General features: G+C 36.2%; 1 protein-coding gene across 5 annotated transcripts in view; it reads left to right on the top strand.

The window, feature by feature from the left end:
* Positions 1-25,289, top strand: part of PDE5A (phosphodiesterase 5A) — a 137,234-nt gene that overhangs the window by 95,877 nt on the left and 16,068 nt on the right. For 4 of the 5 annotated variants that reach the window (XM_065633985.1, XM_065633983.1, XM_065633986.1 and 1 more), the window contains 10 exons: positions 2,352-2,423; positions 3,313-3,402; positions 4,618-4,755; positions 6,026-6,093; positions 8,234-8,342; positions 9,899-9,983; positions 14,128-14,303; positions 15,737-15,796; positions 21,146-21,292; positions 23,570-23,695. In XM_065633985.1, the coding sequence (XP_065490057.1) occupies positions 2,352-2,423; positions 3,313-3,402; positions 4,618-4,755; positions 6,026-6,093; positions 8,234-8,342; positions 9,899-9,983; positions 14,128-14,303; positions 15,737-15,796; positions 21,146-21,292; positions 23,570-23,695 (1,071 nt within the window). The remainder of the gene's footprint in view (positions 1-2,351; positions 2,424-3,312; positions 3,403-4,617; positions 4,756-6,025; positions 6,094-8,233; positions 8,343-9,898; positions 9,984-14,127; positions 14,304-15,736; positions 15,797-21,145; positions 21,293-23,569; positions 23,696-25,289) is intronic. The other variant, XM_065633984.1, reaches the window with a different exon arrangement.

Raw genomic sequence — 25,289 nt, 5'->3', positions numbered from 1 at the left:
TTTACTTCACAAATCAAGGAAACTATACACTCTCCATTTTTTTTGAAGCCTAAAGTCAGATTAGTAATAATTTGCAAAGTCTCAAAAGGAGAGGAAACACACTGAACTATATTAGGGAAAGGCTAAGGCCTTGAAATCCTATAATCCAGGAGAGGTTTATGCATCAGAGAGAAACACTTATAGAAACAGTTTGATTTAATAGAGAACAAGAATATGCATTAGTAATACATAGTATAATAAAAATAAATAACCTCATTTTAATAGATAATAAACTATTTGAGTTAGAAAATCTCTCATTTTCACCTTATTGACAGTGCAAGTCAGAAGTATCTCAACTGAAATTAATCTCTTTGCCCAATCTCTCCTTCTGAATGCTGTGAAATTTTTAGTGTGCTGTGAAATTACGTGGTTAATTTATGACTCAGAAGAGTAGAAGCACATAAGTACAAGGATAAGTTCAGAATCCAGAAGAAGTTTAAACTAGTTTACAGGGCAGAATGGTCACTGCGAGCACACAGCTTGAATAACTGCAGTGGGGAATCTACAGAAATATATCCCAGTGAATTAATTTTTCTAAGAAATGCTCACTCCCTCTTCATACTGACTTGTATGAAGGTCTCTTTAAATTCTCTTGTTTTCCTTGGGTTCTGGAAAACAGATCTAAGTTACCAGAGAAGACATCTGTGTTGAGTATGTAAGTCCAAAGAAACAACCCAATTTAATTTCTCCCCAGATGTCAGAGTTAGAGCCTACATTAGAAACTGGAATCAGTACTAAGCAAAGATCTGAATTCCACTTTCATCTTTATGAGTTCTGCTGTTTGCAGGGCAGATTGGTTTCCTGGGAGGCTCACTAGCATGCAGAGTTGAACTCCACAAAGACTGGCAGTAACAAAAACATCATGCTTAAACAGCTGTGTCATTCTCTCTCATGCATTTTACATTTCTTTTGAACCTAAACCAACATCCTGTGTAGAGAAATCACATTTGCCGGCTAACTATTGTCTGTGTAGAAAGTTACAAAAGCACCAGTAGCTTGGACTTGACTGTTCTTAAAGGGACTGTTTTCATTTTGTAAGAAATCATGTTTTCATCTCCCAATTAATGGAATTATGTCTAGAAACCTGAAATCAAATTTTATCACAGATTATTTCTACACAAAAAAGCATTATCTGAAATTTAACATAATTTAGACAGAATGTTACAAGAATAGATGTGTATTGTGGCTTGGTTTATTGTTACATGGATTCCACTTTCTTCCACTGAAATCCAAAACGAGACAAGCCAACAGAAGAAGTAAATGGAGCTGGTCTGTTCATGTCTTTATTTCATAAACCATAGTAGTTTTTTTCTAGTTCAGGTAAACCCACTTTGTTATTATCTGTGCACTGATTTACTTATGTGGGCAGCCTAATTTATAAAGCCAGTTGGCTTATGATCTTGGTACATATTGCATTTGAAAGCTAGGACTTAAGCCATGTGCCAAAACCAGAAAGAACTACTTAATGAAAAGCCTTTAATGTTGATGAGGCATATAGGTTTGCTTCTTCAGTCCACTGCAGATGTCCTGCGGAACTGTGAATGACTTTTTACCCTTTGCTTAGCTTCTTTACCTGTAAACCAGGATTCTTCCCTACCTTCTGAGCAGTTGCTCTATAGGTAAAATAGTTTTAAAAGGCAAGATATCAGCATATCTTGGCAAGAAGGACAGTCTAACTACCAGTTGAAGCATAACAAAATACCTCTTCTCAATGTTGGTTTAATGTGGTCTTAGTAACATTTTTCCTACTTTAAAAAATGTACTTAGTTTGAGTAACAAACTTGAGTCTAGCAGGAACACGACTATTTTTCAGCAGACAAAAATTAATCTGATCAGATTCAGAGAGATACAAAATGCTGAACTCTAGATCCAGTAAGGAGGCTGTGTTTTGGAAACTTTGTCAGAGCTAGCAGGGAGGGTATTTTCTACATAAAAAAGCAGATGAACTTTAGAGAAAGCTGTTGTGTGATCTGGCTTATGACTGCAGAAGTGGAAACTGTTGCTGCCTTTCTGGGAGACGATTGTTCCAATTTACAGAATCAATTTTGGATCAAATCAGCCCCTCTTCATAGGACCATCCAGGACTTATGCTACTTTTTTTTTTTCTTTTTTTTTTTAATTTCAGGTGCATGCTCAGCCAATTTTTTAATATGAATAAATTAGAAAAAAAACCAGGCTTAAATATCTTCTCTTACCCAAAGGTCAACCATATCAGTAATGGTTATTTTTTGTCATCTGTAAATATTCCTAGAAATAGAATCCAAAGACAGACCCCTAAAAATTATCTAATTACTTCATTTTCCATACACTAGGTTGTTGGTGTGGCTCAAGCAATCAATAAGAAATCTGGAATTGGTGGCACTTTTACTGAACAAGATGAAAAGGTATAAAAGCTGGACATTTAAGTCTCTTCTATTTTCATAGGGGAATGGATATATTTTTACTTTCCACACTGATCAGAACTTTTAAAGTTACTAAAAATGAAACACCTCTGAAAAAGTAAGTATTCCTGGTAATACTGCATATTTTTTCTTTATGAAGCCATAAGAAATGCGTATGTGAAATAGTTTCATTTCTGGATCAGCATGGTGTCTCTAATACATCTCTGAAGCACAGGCTTACTCTACCAAAATATATTGTAAAAGAGTTTGATAACTTTTAATAGACATTATTTTTTATGAATAAGTTCTAATCTCTTGGCATCCCCAACAAACATATTTTGAATATTAAAAATTGCATAATGATTGACAGAAGCTGACTTAAACCCTTAGCAATTAAAAAAAATCAGAATTTATCCTTTCCCTGTGAAACCTTCCTCTTTAAAACAAAATGTACACTGTATCTGCAGGATATCAGAATTAATCCCATTCCAAAACTGGAAAAACTTCTGGTCCAGCAGAATTTTATTTCCACTTTCCAAGAGACTGGATTCCTGAAAATAATAGAGGCTGATTATCTGCATTTAGTTTTTCTATTAATAGATAAAATATGCATTGTTGCAAAGTGAGTTGATTACTCCAAGCAGCTTCTTATATCAGTCCTACTTTTACCAGGATAAACTGTGATGATCATTAGTTTAAAAAAGTGAGAAGAGATTCTTGAAATAACAAATTATGAGTAACTGCAAAAAGAATCCTTGAATGTGTGGTTGCCAAAATAACTAAAATATCAATTGATACTTCAAAGTGAAAATGGAAAATTGCAGTAGCTTATATTTGAATACGGTTAAGATGCTGTGAGATTTATCTTTGTGGTATTGCTGTTTGTCTTCAGGATTTTGCCGCATATTTGGCATTTTGTGGAATTGTTCTTCACAATGCTCAATTGTACGAGACATCTTTGCTTGAAAACAGGCGTAATCAGGTATGGTCAACAGGTTTGTCTCAAGAATACAGAAATTACAATGGTTAGTTAGTAATCAGTGCCTGCTCCTGATATTTCTCGTATGGTAGTTATTCTTGGCTATTTTTAATTACTCGAATGCTGTACATCTCTGATAAGCTCTAACTAACTGCACTGAGAAGTAGCTGGGCACACTCCAGCTTGGGCTGTGAGAAGTGGACCATGTAGGGCAAGAAGGTAAAGCTAGATGTCAGAAAATTCCCTCTGTGTCAATACAGTCGATATTGCCTGAAATTATCCTGTGGCTCACTGTATGTATACAACCAGAGGTGGACATACTCCAGAATTTCAGATAGAATTATCCCTATGGAATGGTGGAGGTTATACAGGTAGCCCTTTTAGTGTCCTACAAGTAGTCACTAACCATATTTTCAGTAATGATCAGATGGAAAACTGAATTTCCTTCTGATTAATTAACTGTATTTTGCAGCCATCTTTGTAACTGATGGGTTATTCATGCCATAGCCTTTATGGGTGGAATATGTCTGCCATACATGGTATGAAAAGGTTTTGGAGAAACAACCGGGCAGCAGTTGTTTTAAAAATTTTCTGGTAGGACTGAGTTTCCAAGTGACTATCATTGTTTGTAAATCAGTAAAAATGTGGATAATTTCCCAAATTTGCTCCATGCTTCTTGTGAGGAGAAAAGGAATAAAATATGAGCACATATCAGCAGCGAAGTCCTTTGGCAGTAGCTTTGAAATACAGCACACTGTATCTAAATGGCATTTTCACCAAATGAGTTCGTTAGGATCTGTTAGAATTTCAACAGACAAAAATGTGTTCAAAACTCAATAAATTTAAGTATCACTGTTGTTTTTAGAGTGCACACGAGCCATAGGAAACTATTAGGTTTCCTAAGGACAAATAACTGTGTTGCCTGGATTTCTCAGATTTCATTTGATGAACTGTTAATGCCTAAATCCATTTTGTCTCTCTGACCAAAAACATGAGACAGCCAACTATGCTACCTATTTTTTCCATCAGAAGTGTCAAACTGGCTGTTATTTACTGTTGCCTTGCAGTCTGTGTGAGAGCCAAAACTCAGTTTTTGTCACAGACATACTTCTTGAGTTCCTTGACTCAGGGAAGAGGAGAAAACTTCAAGACAGTAGTAATGATAATGATTGCTTAAATGACAGTTAGTCAAAATTCCACAAAAGACTTTTTCCACAGGTGCTTCTCGATCTTGCCAGCCTGATTTTTGAAGAGCAGCAATCTTTGGAAGTAATTCTGAAGAAGATAGCTGCCACTATAATATCCTTCATGCAAGTGCAGAGGTGTACCATCTTCATAGTGGATGAAGATTGTACTGTGAGTATGTTTTTTTGTTTAAAGGCAGAAACGCTTATTCCTTGGGAGCAGTATGGGCTTCCCTCCATTCTGATTCAATAGCATAGTATGTTCTGTTGCCTTTTTGCTGTCTGCCTTTTCTTCTATAGCATCTACTCGGGTTAGGTGTTGACTTGGGATGCTTCAGTCTTTGTGGAGTCCATACTGCCATTTTATGCAGCCATTTTGCGCTACCTGTAGGTAAACTATGGCTCTAAGCCCTCTACACCTATGGCATAGATCTTCAATCTTGAACTCTTTCATTACTCGCTTTCTTGGCTACTGATGTAGGAGAGAAAAAAGGAAAAGACTGGGAAAAAAACAATGCAGCCTTTGCTTCCTGTGCACAATCAGTTTTGGTGGTGCTTTTTATTTCTTGAATATATCTAAGCAAGGAGTATCTAAACAAGGTATCTAAACAGAATCATGGTCTGTCCCAAGATCCTGGCTCACTGAAGGAAAGCACAACTCCTTTCCAATCTGCCCACCTGTATTTCCTTCCTATTGAAAATAGGCTGCAGAACAAGGAGCGGGATATTATGTTGAATGCCTCGGTCTTAGACTGGCATTGCTAGTTTTACCTTTACTACTCTGTAGAGATGGGTGTACTAAGATCTGGAGGTGAGGAAGCATTTCTGGGTTCTGTAGCATGGAAATAATGCACAGCACTTGTGATCATCTGCCAAAATCACATCTCTCACTGTATTTAGAAGAGGAATTTACATAATTTTTGTATCCACATATTCACACTGTCCTTGAAAGTTAAATAAACTCCGGCGCCTAGTTAGCAGTCTGTAGTTTGAATCTTTAGTAGAGAGTCTAATTTCTTCCTACATTTGGGCTTCTAAACTGTTAAAAAAACTATGTGAAAAGCAACACGGAGATCAGTCAACATGTTGAAGAGGTTTTGACCTGTCCAAGCAAAGCAGGTCTAGAATTGGATGAATGTTGAAATACGGAAGTTCTGTGCTGACAGATAAATTTAGCACAGCTTGTAAGTGCTGACGTTTCTTCTCAGAGTGATCAGTAGAGATTCAAGGTATTTCAATGATATTTAAAGTTGTATCAAAAGATATTTTTGTGGTAGGATCCTGCAAGCTTGCTGCTAGATGTGAAATTAAGTTAAATAATTTTATACTTGTCTTTATTACAGGATAGGTTTTGATAACTACAAGCTTTTCATGAGTATTACTATTCTAACTTATTACAACCTTATACACCTTTATATTAAAATGTCCGCTTGGTATTCTAGGATTCATTTTCTAGTGTGTTTCACATGGAATCTGAGGAATTAGAAGATTCAGCTGAAAATCTGAAGAGGTAAAACAATTAATTCAAACTTTTGTTCATCCCAGGAGAATGCTAAAGAAACTATGCTTTTAATATTTTTTTCCATAATAACAGATCTTATTTCCATTGGGTACCATGTATTAATGCTATTTTTACAGAGCAGCTTTTCCCTGAAATGTACGTAGACAAACTCTATTACCTTAAAGAGGTCACACTGAGCAGAACAGGAGAGTAGGAACTGATCACTTTGTCAGGTCTAAGTACACAGTTGTATTGCAAGGCTAAGCTGTGGAAATGTACAAAATGTGAGAAGTAAAAATCTAAGTTGGTGGGCTGTTCTAAAACTGATCTGTAAAAAATCTGCATAGATAACTATGTTGTAGAGTAGACATATCCACATTAGCAGATACTAATCAGTATATAACACTATTTATTATTTTAATCAATTATTTTCGTCATTATTCTTATCTCATAGATAGGGAAGCTGAGTCAAAGAACATGACTGACTAAATGAAGAATAAAATCTTAAAGTTCTAACTTTCAGTCATCTTTTAGAAACCATTAAGAATTTCAACTGGGGGGAAGGGAAAGATGCAGAAATAGTTGAATTAAAATACTCAGGTTAAGTAGTTTCCAAATTTAGTCTGAACCTCTGTATCGAAGATTGAAAATTACTGTCTCTATTACCTTCCTCTGTCATCAAAAACAGATGTTTCAAATAATGTCAAAAGAGTGAGATGGAGTTTTATATAAAATGCAATACTACAGATACAATGTTCAGAGAGAAAATGGAGATTTCTGCACCCCTTTGATCTTTTCTGCAGTGAATGATTATTACATGAAATTTAATTCCATATATTTGAAAATTATGTCCAAAGTGTGTGGCTTGAGCAACTGAAAACTGTTGAGCTGTATTATGATTTTTGACAACATACAATTAGAAAATAGAGGTATAACAGGGTAGTAGATCGCAGGGTGAAAGAAAAAGTTCCCGTTTATTTTCTGTTCCACACTATGGGAACAGTAAAGAGAATTTACCCTTCCTGTTCATTACCCCTTTCATGGTTACTAGTTAATACACTCCACATGTAATTTACTGTTTGCATGGGCCATCAGTAAATTATTTCTCATAACTGATGGGGAAGCAATCTTAATTGCACGTCTGAATCTGGTTCATGAGACAGCACAATTATATGCCAAGGACTGTACTGTGAGTCAACCATTGGAGTCAGAACTTCTGCTCTGCTTGAAGGACACAATTTCGGGCAACAGCAGAAATACAATGACATGGATTAGATGGGAAGTACCTAATAAAAGTTCAGGCTTATTATGTAATCAAAGACTCTGAATCAAGCCCCAAATCAGACTGTTTTCAGAATTGTGGGGCATTGCCCTATATAACCAAGTTTGTGAAATAACGAAAGAATAATTCCCTTCCTCCAGCACTGTGAACATTCTTACACCAGAAGGATAACTAAAGTCAAGTCAAATATCGGAGGGAAATGGCAAGAGCTTGATGGGAATAGGTTTATTATTAGGACATCTGCCCTTCTCCAAAGCAGGCAAAGGGTCAAAGAAAATTGAAATGCTTTAATTAAATCATCATGGCAAAAAAGTAGGAGATGATTGATTCTGTAAAGATTTCCTGATTTGGAAAAAAACAGCTCTATTTCAGTAGCAGAATCCCCATGCCACTGATTGTGCCTTTACTTTTAAAAAAATTTGAAATGAACTTGGAAGTAGAAAATTTATAAAGGCTACCAGCTGCACTCCATTTAAAGAATATATGAATCCCATCCAGTAGTGATTTTTCAAGTGTGTCAGATTGATGAATGGAGTTTGTTTTCAAAAAGTTCTATTTATTTCAATATAAACCAGCTGTTCATTATTTATCCTTCATCTACATAAACTGTACTGATTTGTTTATTTCTTAAGTTTGCTGTTCAGTGTTAACATCGTTGAATATTAAAGAAATGGAGGAACATACAAATCAATCCACTCTGCAGTTTTGTGATGACAGCTGGATTGGGATACAGGATTTGAACTCAACTCTATTATGTATCTATTGGTTTTATCCTTTCCTCATACCGGAAAAATATTACAGTTACTTTGCATAATGAAATGACCCGTTGTCATACTAAGCACATCATAATAATGTTGTATCCTTCAGGGACTATGACACAAACAAAATCAATTATATGTATGCTCAGTATGTCAAGAATACGATGGAGCCTCTCAACATCCCAGATGTCTGCAAAGACAGAAGATTTCCATGGACAGTAAGTATAATAAGCTTAAATTTGAAATCCAGAAATGGAAAATGTTTTTCTGTCCATCTTTCAAACCTTTTTTTTGTTTTCCCCTCATTATTTCTATTAATGTAGTGGCCACATTTAGAATTATGGAAACATGAAGGAAGGTACATTTGCTTGATAAAATTCATTATTAGTGAAGAGATGGTACGATATTCACACACAGTGAGCCAGGTGGCCAGGGGAGGGATTTATCCTTACAACCATTATTTTAAAAGCCTAACATTCATTTGTCAGTAAATAGACAGTGCAACATGGAGATCTTGCAATATGTTCTGTGGAAAACATTTAAGAGAAGAACCATTGGAGGTTTTCACAGTAATCTCTAGTTTAGTGTGAGTGTTTGGAGGCTCTCAAAAGTTCCTTCCCTTTTATCCTCTCCTTTCCCTTCTTGTTTTGGCAAAGATTAATGTTATAGATGAAAGTTCTTTGCTGTTTTGCAGAGGGAAAACCTTTACTTTTCTTTGGGAGCTTTTCCTTCACGCTTCATCAAGTGTGAGCTTGTGGTTTGGTGTGCTACCGAACACACAGATACTGGAGAGTTACGATGGAAGGTCACTTGATTACAGTCAGGTTGTCTTCAAAGTCGTCATCAACAAAAAAGCAAACTTGTAAATTCTGTATTTTCCTGTCAATGAAGAAATTAGAAAGATGCCTGCTTTTCTTATTATATTTAAGCCTGTCAGCTAGAGGGGTGCAGGGAGAGGGCAGGGAGAGGGAGAGGAGTTATTATGATCTGCAGTTTTTACTGAACTCTTTGTTCTGAGATGCACAACAAAAAGGTCAGAAAATACAGTGTTCAATGTGATTGTTCCAGTAAGTGGAAAGAAGGTACAGGCTCATGGTGGGGAGCTGTGTTGCCTCCCTTTTTCTCTGTGCAAGGTTTCATGGATGTTTTGGAGTGGGTTTCTATGACGGATTGAGCAACACACGAATTGAATGTTAGTTAATCAAGGCATCTCAAACAAAACAAAGTTTAAGAAAATTTTAGTGCTACAAGATGCACAGTTAGCTTAATGCCAGGTAGTTACTCTTGGTTCATGACACCTGTTCCTTACATTGCTGTATTACAGGTGAGGGGATATGCCAGAAAGGGGAGAGGTCAGTTCCTTTTACAGCTCATCACCTGAAAGAGTACAAAGGTGTCCTAAAGCCCAGCTGTTTGCTTTTTCACCTGCACTGAGTGGAACATCTTGTCTTGGTTCAAAGTTGTCAGTTTCAAGGAAGTGGTGCCTTTTAATGCAAGCGGCACATTTTTAGCACAATTACAGAGTCACTGTAAAATCCTACTGAATGAAGATTATCACATCATTACCTGTGTTATTATTTGCCAAAGTTTGTATCAGATACATTTCTTATACTGTCCAGCCGAAGATGAGCACACTCTTTGAAGACATCGTTGCTTTTTGAAGGAGTACATAAACCAAAATACCTGTAGACCCCAGCTCTACAGCTTTTTTACTTCAGCCACTTGAACATTAGTCTCTAAAATTGTTAACCATATTTTTTTGTTTGTTTAACAGAATGACAATACAGAAAATGTAAGTCAACACATAAAGAGTTTGCTGTGTACACCAATAAAAAATGGGAAAAAGAATAAGGTGATAGGTAGGTATCTTTACAAAAAATATTTTCGTACATTTCTTATAAATATTTCTGTTCTCCACACTAAAATCTCAGCAACATGGAATCTCAGCCCAGGACAAAAGATCCTTAACTATCATGTTTTCAACTAATAAGTCCACTGCAACCTTGACTGTAAATGGATTACCTAATAAGTTACCAAATATCTACAACAGTCTTGTGATACTTCACCATTTTTGTAGCTTCTTGGCATTCAAAAATTTTGTGTAAGTAAAATTATTTCCATTGCTTCCTATTTAGAGGGCCAGTTACCGCTCTTGTGTCTTTAACAAGGCAGTGAAAAGACGAGAAGATCTAAATCAGTAAATAAGCTCTTCAGGCCTGAGCTGTCTGTAGTGTTGGGCTTTTAGGGAAGAGTGGTGGCATGTGAAAAGGCAAACTGAACTGCACAGACATTGACAGTTGCCATAAATGAGACTCAGCTACAGAAAGATTTGTACATTAGAAGGTCAGCTGCTGTGCCATTTTTGTGCTACAAATGGCCCTTCAGAGGTCCTTGCTTCTATCTGTAGATTACACAGGGAGCTGACAGTCCTATCTTAACACACTAGTTTGAGTGTCTAAAGCTACCCAGTGTAAATATCTCTGCAGCATCTGCTTTACTTTTTCTAGAACTACTTTTCTTCTGTTTTAAAGAGTCGCCATACTACCACTGGTTCCTGGGGTGACATTTTCAGAAGTAATTTGACATTACTTAGGTCCACAAAGGCCTAGATTCTTATGGAAACTTAGAAGCCTAATTATCTCTAGTTCCCCAAAAACATTTAGGTGGCCATGGCTGGGGTCTTAAAGATGAATATACACCTAAATAGTTTTGAGAATCTGGTCAGGAAATAAGCTTAATGAGCTTTAAGCCTTTCAGTGAGTTTCACATTCACCTTAAACAAAGGGATGATGATGCTTTTGGAAATTACCATGACTTCCCTGTCCCATGAAGAGTAGAATGAGTGTCAGCCTGCTTTCCTGGCATAAGTTCCACAGAAACAGAACACAAAATACACTGATTTCTAGATAGCAGTATGAACCCAACTTCCTCGGCTTTACAAAATCTGGCAAGTAAATGCTGAGTGTTCCAAAATGCATTTTTAAATGGTCTTCCAATAATTTTCCTTGAGAATTATGGCAAAACTGCATAACCAGTGTATATAGTAAATATGAGGTCCCTTCTCCAAGAAGAGTGGTCTTTTTTTTTTAACTCCTGAAGCAGAGAGAAAGAGAAGAATGGAGTCCTCTGAAATGTCTTTTGATATCAGCTTCTGAGTTATTTTATTACGTTGTTTTAAATATTTTACCAGACCCTAGAAGACCAAGATGGAGACTGAACTGTTGAGCTTTAATTAGAGATACTTCACTATGCTGTTAGCTACTGATAAAACAGTTGCATCTGATCCCAAATAGTTTCCTTTTATTGTTATTTCCTATGTAAGTTCAAACTGAAGGTTCCAGTCAGGCCCCCCAGTTAGGTGGGTTCTTCAAATCTGAGAAATTCTCATTGGGAAATGTTCTTCAAAGTCCTTTAAGGTTTCACAGCCTGCCTGATGTTCAGATCTTTAATAGGGCAAGGTCAATAAGCTGTCTTTTGGACAACACCCAGAAGTTCCTTTAACATACTATATACTATGTAAGACTATTGTTATAAGTCAACTTTTTTATTTTTAAGGTTACTATACCAAGAACCAGAATTTGGGAAGTGGGGTGTGCAGATGGGTGTGGGGTGGGAAAAACTGTCCACAGCAAAACTGTACAAATCTTATGGGCAAGAAAGATGAAATGAACATTTTTATTCTCCTCACTTGTGAATTTTTCAGGTACGTGCTGAAAAGTTTACAGAATCTTTCTGTAGTTTTATAAGTATGTTCCGATATGTTCCTTTAATTGTAATGTATGGACTCCTCAATGCTTTGTGGAAGTTTTTGAAAAAGGATATGGTTAAATAGTCTTAAGTACTACATAGTATATTTACTACAGTCCTCTCATTTTTTTTGAGACATTGTCTCATTTTGAGACATCCAAATGCTGTGTGTTTTAAGGATTCATTTGCTCTTGTGGCTTATTCACTGTTGAGTCTTAATCTTGTGTTCATTACATCACAGTTGCTATGGAAATAATTATGTCATAAACAGTACTGAACAGAAATCTGAAAGTGATTTCCATGAGATTTTCCTATAGAGTTTTATAGGTCAGCTTCTTTTTCCCAGGGAAAGTTAATCTTGTTCTTAGCGAATCCTTATTCCCTGGCATAACATATTTTTACTATCATTCAAGTATCTAGTCATCTCATTCAGTTAAGGTCCAGAATCCTGTTTGCAATATTCAGATGCCCCAACTCCTGCCACAACAGTTTGCAACTACAGTTCTAATATTCTTACTGGTCTCTTTAGAGGAAGCTGTGATACTAAGTTCCCCAAACAGAATGCAATTTGGAGACAGGACAGTGTCGTCACCAGACATTAAAACTTCTATATGCAAGGCCAATGTTCTTCTAAAAACACAGTTTGCATGTGTGTGCTACTCTTTCCTCACTTTTTCTACCTACTGTAACAGGGAAGATGCGCACTTGCTCCCTCAGACCTTTTCCTTTTAATTAAAAACCTCTGAGCTTTTTTACTCTGTAAATACGGAGTACTAAAATGCTAGAAATACATTCATCTAAAAATTATTAGCACTGACAAGACCTCACAGTAGCTGCTGATTATGTTCATTGACGGTACTGCTGTAAAATAGTATTCATTATAACTTCTTCCCTAACCATAAGCTGATAGCAAATCCAGCCTCCCTGACCTTATGGTAGTGAAGTGTAAGGCATTCGAATTCTGTTCATATATCCTATGTATATTAGGAGTAGCTCTACTGATGTAAGAACACCTAAAAATTGTTAAGAGTGTTCTGGAAACATCATGCTAAATAGTTATCTTCTCTTTTGCTAGTTAAATACATATTTAATGTATTACTCTTTCTGCTGCAAAATATTCATCATAAAATACATAAAGTACAAACTGGTATGCAATAGCAATTTATAGAAAATTAAGACTTTTTCATGTGGTATTTTTTTCAGAATTTTTAATTGGCAACTATTATTTTCACTAGGATAATTATTTGCAGTTGGCTAGGAAAATGTTAGCTTTTATCCTCAAAACTGTTAGTACTCACACTGATGAGAATGAAAAAACATTTGGACTGACTTAATACAAAAATCACCCCCAAAGCAGTTTTGGCCAAAACAATGTATAACTACAATGCAGCTACTTTAATTAATACTCTGATTTCTTAGCAGAACTGCCATCCACTATGTAAGACTGAAGTGAGGTAGATGTGGGAATTTCTGTCTGCTTAAAATGGTGTCGGGGATTTAAGCTGCGGCAAGGTCTGGTAGAAGTTACCTGTCAGACCTTTCAATGGCATGTGCACAGGACAGTCCAGAAATTCTTTACGGAAAAGAAACAGATGCAACTATCAACGAGTTTGAACCTAACAAGCTGAATTCAGTGAGATGCTCTTCAATTACTTCAGTTGTCATTGGAGTGGGCTGTAATTAGATCACACCCTCATAGAATCAGCGTGTGTACTTAAACTTTGAGCCTCAACTGGGGTATTCTCTGTTTAGTTCATTTGTTTTAAAAAATTTCCAGCACAGACTCAAATAAGGAAGTGAAAACTCTGTGTACCACTGTTCTGACTTTCATAAATATTCTTTTGGCATGGTTACAAAAATTTAATTAGCCTCCAAAGGACAAATTGTCTTTAGGGATTAAATCAATCTACAATACTATTAATAATAAAAGTCAGGATTAAAACTACCCTAGAATTTCACAAGATAATCAAGTCTGTAAAGCCCTACATTTTTGGTTTATAAATCCTAACACATACTTTTGAGTCTCCTAAGTAATATATAATGTTTAAGTATTTTTTCTGTAATACAGTGAAATTATCCAAAAAAACTTGAGGGAAAATTATACAGCACTCCTGTGTGTCACTTTTATGTATTCCGGTTGTTTGTACTGTAGGCTAAACTGTCCTAGACTTAATTTTTCTCTTGATGTTCCATACAAGAGGTGATATTTTGGCAGTTTTCTGTATTACTTCTTTTAATTTCTGTATCCTGGCATAGGGGTTTGCCAGCTTGTGAATAAGATGGAAGAAAACTCAGGCAAAATAAAGGCTTTCAACAGAAATGATGAACAGTTCCTGGAAGCATTTGTCATCTTTTGTGGCTTGGGGATCCAGAATACACAAATGTATGAAGCTGTAGAAAGAGCCATGGCCAAACAGATGGTGACATTAGAGGTGAGTTGAAAATCTATATGGTCCTTAATTAGCCCAACACAGATCCTAATTTTCTCCAAACCCTGTCAGTTCTACACAAGTGCAGCTACTCACTTGGATACTGAATAGAAATTGTTCTCCCCCAGGAGAACAGCATTTGGCCTGTTGAATTGCACAACAGTTTTTCTGCTTGTTTCCATATCTGCCAGCAGACTATTTTATTTGGTATTGTATTTTAACTTCACTCATGAGATTTAGTGGTGAGCTGAATATATCTTTTCCTCTACATGAGGCTACATGTTGGCAACACAGCTGGTTTGTTCTGTTGCGTAGGAAGAGGAAATGGTTTGGGGGAATAGGAGCTTCCTTTTCTTGTCTGAGGTTTTCTGTGATGATTTTGGCTCGGTTGTTTAGACAAACTGGTTTGTGGAGTAACAGCAGCATTATTGTAGGTTTTCAGCAATTTCCTCAGACTCCATCAAACCATATCAAGATGAACGTCATCTGGTCTCAGCCTTTGAATTGGTTACTGTTAAGTTTAACAGCTAAAGAGGGCTTTAGTCTGAGAAGCTGAATTACTTAGAGGTGATAACTTGAAGCTGAAAGTGAAAAATTTGTAGACTTTGGATCTCCTAACATTCACTATGTAAACAGAGTGTTTGCAGAATTCCTAAAATGGGGATTATGTACTCTGTAGCCTCTAAAAGAAATGTTACAACTCTCAAATAAAGCTGTATTAAGTCACGTTAAATAAAAAAGTGGTAAAATTATTATCAAAATCATTTCAGTGCTTTAAAAAAGAGAGCTGTTTGTTTATATGGCAAATTGGCAATTCTCTCTCCTACTAGAACACTTTATAGATAATATAGGAAGTTTAGACACATTATAGGTTAGTATATAAGATGGCTTCTTTACAAAAAAAAAAAAGGCAGTTTCTAGCTTTTAAAAAAACTCCAGAACATTTTCATGTCCTGTGTTCTCAACAGCTAAAAATATGAGCTTATTTTGTTAATTTAAAACAAACAAATTGTCTTTCAGACTTTTTTGCCGAGTTTCATTGAGGGCAAAACTTTATGTCTGAATAGACTCCTTAAAGGATTATTATGGCAACAATGTCATGCTCATAATTATAGTTGTTTCATGTATTATTTGTCTATGAAAGTGGGGCATGAAAACTTTCCAAAGAGAAAATCAGAGTTCTTTGCTCTTTTATAGAAACCATTTATGTCTTCTTGGCCTAATTATTTCAAGAAGGTTCTGTGCTGTGGGAGGTTTGTGAAAGCTGCGGTTATCCTCCCATATGTGTTCAGAGAGCTCCCTTAAAACCAACGCAGGCTCTGCATGGCCAATGCAATGCAGTGCAGCTGCAACCTGAAAATTCTGCATTACAATAAATACCTTTTTATCACATTGCTCTTTTGTTTGTACTAAGGGCTGTTTTTCTCTTTCTCTAGGTTCTTTCATACCATGCTTCTGCTGCTGAGGAGGAAACGAGGGAGCTGCAGGTAACAGCGGTAATTGAATTTTTTACTATTACATTAGGAATATTCCATTAATAGAACAGCAAAGGGCAGTTTGTTACATAAGATGTGATCCCTACACATGCAGGAGCACATTTTCCAGAAATAAAAATTATAGCGAAGCTTAAACTGGTTCCCTGAGTTCAGTCAATACATCAAATAAAAGGGAAATGTTACAACACCTACAATGAGAGATACAAGCTGGCCAGAGAGCTGCAATTACAGGACAATCAGAAGTATACTGACTGCCATTCTTATGAGTTTACATGACAGTAACAGCTGATGCAATGTTGACTCTCAATGATTAAGTATTTCAGAAGCAAAATGTTGAGAACTCTTCTTTCTGCAGCTGAGCCAGAATGTTGTATATTTTATATCTTGGGTACATTTCAAGCATCCTGAGTATGGGTGCAACTTTATGGCCTTACATAGAAATTCTGTATTTAATTGTTAATGCAACAGGTATTTTTATTTTTATGGTTATTTTTCTGTGCAATGTCCTGTTCTGCTCATGTTTAATTTTGTGTTTAGAAGTCACTGTCTAAAGAATAACTACAGCTATGATTCCAAGTGTAGTTCAAAGCCCAGCCTGTGTTTCATCTCTCCAGTTCTCTCTGTTGGAGGAGACATTCTGGGAAAATATCATGACCCCTGCTGTATGAAAGAAAATGGGAAGGATGGAGGGATGGAGAGGAAGGTAGACATAGGGGACCGCAAGCTGGGTAGTATTGGACTGGACTGGACAAGCAAGGTGCCACAGAACAAGGCACAAGATAAAGGATAATTCTAGAATGGTTGGCATCACACAGATTTTGAACCTCTGTCCTACCACACTATTGCTCATCAGTAAAGAGGCGCATGCCACAGTAAAGACTAGCATGCCACACATCTCCGATGGTTTCTCTTCAGGGCTTGAGTTATAATCTCTGTGGTTACATCTTTACTGCGAAATAAAACAGAACCACGATAAACCTAGCACTCAACCAGTGACCACCTCCCCTGATTAACTGTCCACGTGCTTCCTAGCACAATCTCAGCCTATGTCAATCACCACTTTCTAAGGTGATACCAGAGCACATAGTACCAGAGCACATAGCACAGGCCATCTCCAACAGGCACTTGGGGATGAGTATACCAGATTTGGCTTCCTCTAGCCTACAGTTTTGCAGCGCTATTTGAACAGGTTTTGCAGCCTCAGATATACCACATATCCTCACATCACATCCCAGGGCATGATACAAATACCCTTATTTTCATGCTATGGAGCCACCACTCTGAAGTTTAACAGAGCAACCAGATTAGTTCAGATCATTTGATCTGCAAGAAAAAAACAAACAAACACACACCAAAAAACCAGACACAGGCACTAAAAATAAGGGTATTGTAGAACTTCACAGCCCCACATGGAGCACAAAGCAAACCCTGGGCAAATCTTGCTCCTTAAATATCTGTTGTCAGCACATGCCATTTGAGATACCGGATCATTGCTGCCTTTTTTCCTTTGTCTCTGTACTCACGAAGTAGAACACAATTAAATGTTGCAGGTATCAACCTCTGTTGGTTTTTTTCTGAAACTTCTTGCTGTTTCTGTGCATCAATAAAGGTAGCAGTACGTGAAAAGAGACAGGGCCAAGGGAGTTTCAAGATCAAGTCATTTATGTTAAAGACATCAGTACTTCTATTCCTACTCTGTTTCCTCAAAAGTAAGACAGCATCTTATATTAATTTTTGCTCCAAAAGATGCTTACTGTTTTACATGTATAGCTGCCTGGACACTATTTAAATTGACTTTTTCAATGAACTGTAACTAGGTCTGATTTTTGGAGTAGGGCTTATATTTCGAGCATCCTCAAAAATCCTGAAAACTATGCTAAGGCTTATTTTCAGGGTAGGTCTTATTTTTGGGGAAACAGGGTAGTCTTAAACTAAGTCTTGGATAAGTAGTGATTAAGCAAGTACCTGCTACCCAAGTTGAGAAAGCTATTAAAACTTACTTCCTTAGCTTCTTGTCTTAGTCAAGGGAGAGAGGTGAGTCTAGAAAGCAGTTCAGTGCGAGATATTATTTTAAGGACCGATTCAGGGTAATATGTGTGGCAATTCCTTTCTTATGTAAATGATACTTTCCTTGCAATCTTAACTGTCAGCAAGGTGTAGAGAACTTTATTTTTTGATGTGCTGACAAAGACTTTCCAAAACCTTTTGTGAAGTACTTGTGCTAGTATTTTCCCCTAATTAAGAATAATCCCTACTACACTACTGGGATCCCTTTGTGCTGACTATTTTCCCATTAACACATAGACTTACATTTTGAAATCAGCATGTGGAGCAGCTAACTAATATAACCACCCCGTTTGAAGTGATAGACAGATGATACTCATATGTTCCCGGCTTAAGATTGTACAACTTCTATTTAACATGTGGAGATGTGATCCAGCTGCCTAAGTTACAGTGATGTAGCAAGTCACTGTCCAGAAACTGGACCTTCCCTGGTGGTTAAAGCTAACACATTGCATATTACAACTTTTGTTGCACTACTGAGGGTCAGCAGAAGAACGGCAATTTAGTTGGCTTCAGAATTTTATTAATTTTTATTTTGCACTTATGTCATTGTATCAAGCCAGCCAAAATAGAATTAAATTTTGTTTCTAGATATACCTTTTTGTGATATGCCTTGTTTTCTTCTAAATAATCTGATAGCACATAAAAGAGATGCTTCATCAGGCAGCTGGACTAGATGATTGTTGTAGGTTCCTTCCAACTGGAACTATTCTATTCTATTCTATTCTATTCTATTCTATTCTATTCTATTCTATTCTATTCTATTCTATTCTATTCTATTCTACTCGATTCGATTCGATTTGATTCGATTCTTCTATTCATTATCAGCCTTGTGTAATGGGCTGCAGTAAAATTTTTCACTTCCATCATCTTTTCCATGTACTACAGAATATTGTATTGCATCAGTAACCTCCATTGAGCCTGGATACTGTCTGCAACCTGTGTTTTATCACACCAAGCAAATGAAACAAAGCAAAATGGTTTATAGTTGCCACTCAGTTACCACAGTGGTCCCACATTTTTCTTTTGCTGCCAGTGTATTTACAAAAAACATTTTTGTTGGCCTTCCCATCCTTCACTAGTTCTAACTCAAGCTGAGCTTTGGTTTTCCCAACTACATACCTGCACACTTTAGTAACGTCTCTATATTCTTCCCAGGTAGCCCATCCCCACTTCCTCCTTCTGTGTACTTCATTTTTTCATTGAGCTCACTCAGGAATTCCCCGTTCATCCATGCTGGCCCTTTCCCATGCTCGCTTGACTTCCTGCATGTCAGAATGGACTATTCTTGTGCTTGAGGCTTTCCTTGAAGGTAATGCCTTGGCATATGAAATGAAGTTCTAAGCTTTATCTGTAGGTTTTTCAATCATAATAGAAGGCAAATTTTAAAAATTATTTTTTATGCTTAACTGGGTAATGAAATGGACTCACTAATTAATTACTCATTATTAATTACTGTTATTGCAATGCCTATAGAAAGCAATATTAATGAAAAAGTCACAGTTATGCAAAGAGGGGGATTAACTAGCACATTTTCTTCATTTCTTGCTGTTTGTAATATTCCTGAGGTGGAGAAATTGAGCAAGAGGTTGTAGTTCGGTCAGAGCTTACAGAAGCTGACCATAGCTCAATAACTTGAAATTAAAATAGCTGATGAACTGTCATGTTGTAAAATGGGGGGGCGGCAGACAGCTCTACTGGCTTCAGTAAGCAAAAGAGGAAATATCTAATTCAGTTAAGTAACACTTGACTAGCTATACAGTGCAGTTTTTTATGTCTAAGCTGAAATGAAACTTATTGTTGTGGCTGTCAAAGGCAGGAGATCAAGGAAGGGCAAGATAAATTATGAATGAAGTCAGAACACAGGCATGAGGTGTTCTGTTGAGCTCCTGCTGTGTCCTTCCAGCCCCTTTCCTCATGAAATACCAGACTGCAGTTGCAGTTTTTCAAAATTATGCCATTAGAGTTCCTGAATGGTTGCATTATTTTCCACCAAGTGTGCAGGCCTGGTGGTTTTTTCACATGGTCATAGGTGAAATACCACATGAATCCAAACTGAGAGACACAAAATTACTGGTACAAGAAATGTGTAAGAATGCTGGAATTTTGTTTCCTGTGTAAATATTATTTTTCATAATCTTTCATGATTTTCCAATTCTGACACACAGGAAAGATAACAGCAAACGTATGGAACAGAGATTGGTATACATAGTAATGGAAATAGTTGATTTGCATGTTACATGTAATAATACTGTAGATTAAGACACATGCATCCTTTTTAGTATCTCAGCCTTCTAGGACACAGTTCCCCATGCTGCAGAAATGTTTTCCCCTAGAATTACAAAAAGGAAGATAAACACATAGGTTTTATTTATTTCGCCATTTCAGTTTTGCCTGATTTTCTTTTGCACCACACTCAAACCGAGGTGAAACGACTGTGAAGAAGTAGCACTGAGAACTCCACCTTTTATTCTAATGAAAAACCTGATGCTAACTTTTGTTCTATAGTGTAAGACTTACCATTTATTTTTTTAGCAACATCTGCATTTTGAAGGGCAACTAATACCTGTACTCTGAATTTTATAACTAGAAAGAGTAGAGTTGTAATACATAATATTACTGACAATGAAAGTTATAGATTTTAAATAGCATAGGGTTGGGGTTTTTTGTCTACTTTGTAATTTCAAATTTCACATTGAAGGTTTAGGATTGTACTCAAATTAAATAAAATACATCGTCCAAAGATTTTAAAGATTGTCGATCACGGGTGAACCCTGATTTTTCAGGTTTCTAGTCCTGAGAAAGCTCTCCCTGTGGACATGTTCTGACACCATAGTGCTGAATGTGGATTCTGTTAGGAACTCTTTGTTCTAGCTAGTCTACAGTGACATCTTTTTCCTCACCATTTTTTAGAAAAATTTCAGCAGTTACAGATTTTGATGTCTGCACGTACATAAAAACAAACATGTAACTCCAATGCCCTAGTATCTCAATCTCCAAATTTCATACATATTCTTGGTTACAATTTGATTTAGGTAACAGACTGTTTGACCAGGTAATCCTTTCCTTATTCTCTTGATCTATGGAAAACTGCATGTTAAATCTAAGCAAATAAGGTAATACTAAACAAGAAAGGCTAAGGAAAGATAAATGAGAAGTAATTATCAGGTTTCAGTATAATGTGAAGGTAAAATTCAGTATCTCACTACTCTGTTGAAAAAGCAGATATTTATGTTATGCTTTCTCTTTCTTAGTGCTAAGTTGTGTTCTCTTATTCTTCTCTAGGCTGCTGTAGTACCATCCGCACAATCTCTCAACCTGACTGACTTCTACTTCAGTGATTTCGAGCTATCAGATTTTGAAACAACACTGTGTACAATTCGAATGTTCACAGATCTCAACCTAGTGCAAAATTTCCAAATGAAACATGAGGTATGAATGCTGTCGAATGCTTCTTCACATAAAAAGACAACATTATTAGAAAATCAGGAGAATAATGAAATGATCCTACAGTAAATATAATTGAAAACCTGTACGGAAGAGTACTTAGCAAATGGGGAAGGTATTTAAAGTGGGCAGTATTGGCATTTGTCCTTAAGTTTGGTTCCACCGAATGATGAATGATTTGGTTAATGGACTGTAAAATGCTTTTAGAAACCTTGGGGAGTGGAAATAGAGGACTTCGTTAAAATTCAAATGAGTTTTAAAATCTATTGCAATATTTCAAAACCAGCAAGAATAAATATATAAAGACTAACAAAAACAGTCAAATGCATAAATTAAAAATGGTAAACAAAAGAATAGGTAGCAGTAACAGACAAAAACATTTCACAGCTAATAATATCAGAAACTACGTAAAAGTCAATAATGTGTCTTAGTAGCAAAACGGGGCAAATTTCATTTTTTACTGACAGAGGAGTGGTTTTTTAGGCCCATGGAGTAATTATATTGTAGCTCATGTTTGAAGAGACACACAGAGATATAAACTATTTTTTTTTAAATTACAATTTAGAAGATTTATCAAAGTTTGGATAAATTAAGCTGGTTTTCTCCAGCAAACAGAATATTGAGGAAGGAGATCATAGCAACTTTTCAGTAAGTGAAAGACTGTTATAAAGAGGACATAGAGATTGTTCTCTGTGTCCATATAAGGTAGTAAAAGTAAAATCAGTTTAGTCTTTCGCCCACAAAATATTAGGTTAGAGATTAGGGGGAACTCTATAGTTATGGAGATAGTTAAGACTGAAACAGATTAGTTATGTGGGCTGTGGAAACTTCCCTGGAGGTTTCTACCAGTAAATCTAGTTGTAGATATGCATTTGTCAGAGGTGATCTAGACAGGTATTCTTATTGTGCTCCTGGCCCTGGAGGTAGACTAGGTAATCTCTTAGGCCTCTTCCAGCCAACACACACAATTTCTATTTGTAAACCTTCTTTTTTAAATACTTTAATTTTTCCTTTATGTATTTTTCAACAAAACTGCTAAAGCTCAGTACAAAAATTCAGAGGACACAATAGGCAAACAAAATAGTAAAAGAAAACAGGTATTTATTTTCTGCATCACTAGTTTATAGACCAATTTAGATTAGTAGAGTGTAAGGGTAGAAAGGAGTACTGTGTTACCTAGTAACTTGTACTTCCTTAAGAGATACATCCCAACAGGAGAGAGGGTATCAGGTAGCCCAGTAATGGGTGGACTTCTAGTTCCTAGTGGAGAAATTGTAATGGATTTGTAAAACCAAAATAACACCGTGACAATAGACACATAATTACATATCTCAATAGAAGCAAGAGAACGTTGACAGCTTTGAAGCTAGACTTTCGTCTTTCCATACTAGAGCTAAAAAAAACCTGGCAGTAGCCCAGTACTGCTTTTTTAACAGTGGAAAGGCAAGAGAATACTGCTGCTTTCGTCTGTGCAGAATCGCTTATGTAGGTGAATGATACTGGATTTTCATTTCTGTCAGTACATTTTTCACTATGAACACTAAAACTTCTCTTGAGCAAACCAAGGCCTAGGTCCTCAGTCAGCATTTACCATAAGGCAGTATGCTGTGGCCATTTAAACCAAGGGATCTGTTCTAGTACACATCAAATTACTACCTGACCTTCATACCTTTCGCTTCCTTAGAAATAAAGTATAACCCACGACTTGTCATACTATTGTGTAAAACATCCAGGACATACTTTCTTCCTACATAAAAAACCCCTACCCAGTAATATAGTAGTTGCAGTCTTCATATATACTTATTGCTTTCCAAAGTCCAATTCTGCTTGTCTTATGACAGGCTGGTATGAGGGAAAGGCCACATGTTCATTATCAAAGCAGCTCTTAAGAGAACTCTGTAACTAAAAAATAAATTGTTTCTATGAAATGTGTCATTACAAACAAGAATTTTTTTCTTCCAGTTAGCTTAATATAACTCAGTTTCTGAACTGCGTCTGACACTAACATTTAGTCATTAGTAATAAAAACCTAAAACCACAAGTATTATAATAGATACTCAATGAGAGGCTGAACTAGTGGCTATGAGTGTATTCTTATCTATGTTCACAATTATGTTATATTTTAACTTTGTTGAGTTAAAGGGATTTTTTTTTTCTGTAAGAGAGATGATTTTCAAGCTGGGTTAGAGAAAGAATTGTTTTAATTAAAAAAATATTTTTCTAATACATTTTCAGTTAACCATGTGATGCTGTTTCTTAAAGGTTCTCTGCAGATGGATTTTAAGTGTGAAGAAAAATTATCGGAAAAATGTTGCTTATCACAATTGGAGACATGCCTTTAATACAGCGCAGTGCATGTTTGCTGCTCTAAAATCTGGTAAAATTCAGGTATGTTTTGGCGTTTCTGCATTAAGAATCTTTTGGCACAACAAATTCTGTAATGATGCATAGTTGATTGTCATGTCAGTAAGATGTTCATCATTCTGCAGTACTGCTAGTGAAATCAAAATAATTCTGTTGAAGACTTCTGGCTTTAAGTGCTTGATTTGTGAAACTATTGTTGTGTTGTTACGTACCCAGTTTCAGTCCATTCCTCTGGAAATGATCAGGTGGATGTTCCCAATAGGAATATTTCAAGCAAGGCATATACATGATTATGTCCTTTTTTAAAGTTAATGATTATGCTATAAGCAAGTCAAAAAGGTGAGGAAGAAAAGGGCTGACCTTATTCAGGATATTTCCTTATAATATTCAACAGAAATTTATTTAAGTTCAAGCATAGAGCTGAGTACAGATTTAGACAAACAATATAACTTTTTTTTGAAATAAAGGTTTAAATGCTCATTTCAATGCTTTTGAACAACGTTTCAACCTTCCACTTAAAAGACATTGTGATTTTGAAAACAATCTAGTTATTCTTTAATACAAATACTGAGGGGCTAGATGATCCCCAAAATAAGAAAAATGTTGATTCTATTTTTTCGAAGTACGTTTTTAGGTTTTGTTTTTATATTCTTGAAGAAAACAGGATGTTTATTTTCATTCTTAATTAATGTGTTTCTTCAGTTTGATTACAGACAATGTTATTAGTGGGTTTATACTATTTTATAGCAAGCACTTCTAAGAATAAATAAATCCTATAGCTGTAGATCCAAACACAATATCAATAAAGAAGAGGCATTCCCTTCCTCTACAAAGTTTGTCTCCCTAAAAAAAAAAAATAAAGGGCTAGAAGAGACAAAGGCAAGGGCTTTTCATGTTCCTTCTATACTGAAATGGACATGGTAGTTTTGCTCTGTGTGTGGCCTAGCAATCTCTGATGATCCTGATAGCTTGCTTGCTATTTTTGGAATCCTGTCAGCCTCCACTGCAATTTCCATAAATTGTTTTATTCCTAACTGTGTTGGGTTCACTCCACACTGATTTTCATGTCCTAGATTCTCTAGTCAGAAATGTTGTTGAACATAAGTCAATTTTCCCTGGTTTGAGGGGAAAAGCAAGCATTGGGGAACTCATCTTCCTAGGAGAAACATAAAATCAGCCATTTCCAAACTGATTTGTCTTTTGACTAGAGTAAGGACAGGTTTCATTATATAGAAAGCAGATGCAAATCCACAGAAGTTGTAACAGCTTAAAGAAAACTTGAATTTGATTGTACACAGGGTACAGCCCCCCAGTGGCTGGGCTGTCACTAGCTGATCAAAGTTCCTGTCCCGACTGTTGTGCCTGCTGTTCTTGTGCCATTGCAAAAAGCTGCATGAATACTGTAGCTTTTTCCAGACTATGTTTCTCACTGGGCAGATATAAATAAATTTTCTGTCAAATTCTATTGAATATTAAAGGTACAAAATAGTCACAAAAGAGAAGCTGTAACCTCTCCAGTAGTCCTTGTTGAATCATAGAATCATTTTGGTTGTAGGTGACCCTCAGGATCATCGAGTCTAAACATAACCTAACCTGAGATCCAGAATAATTTAATAAT

Source organism: Caloenas nicobarica, chromosome 4 (genome assembly GCF_036013445.1).
Source record: "Caloenas nicobarica isolate bCalNic1 chromosome 4, bCalNic1.hap1, whole genome shotgun sequence".
NCBI classification, from domain to species: domain Eukaryota; kingdom Metazoa; phylum Chordata; class Aves; order Columbiformes; family Columbidae; genus Caloenas; species Caloenas nicobarica.
The sequence above is the reverse complement of the archived record's forward strand: the minus strand, read 5'-3'. Positions and strand labels throughout refer to the sequence as shown.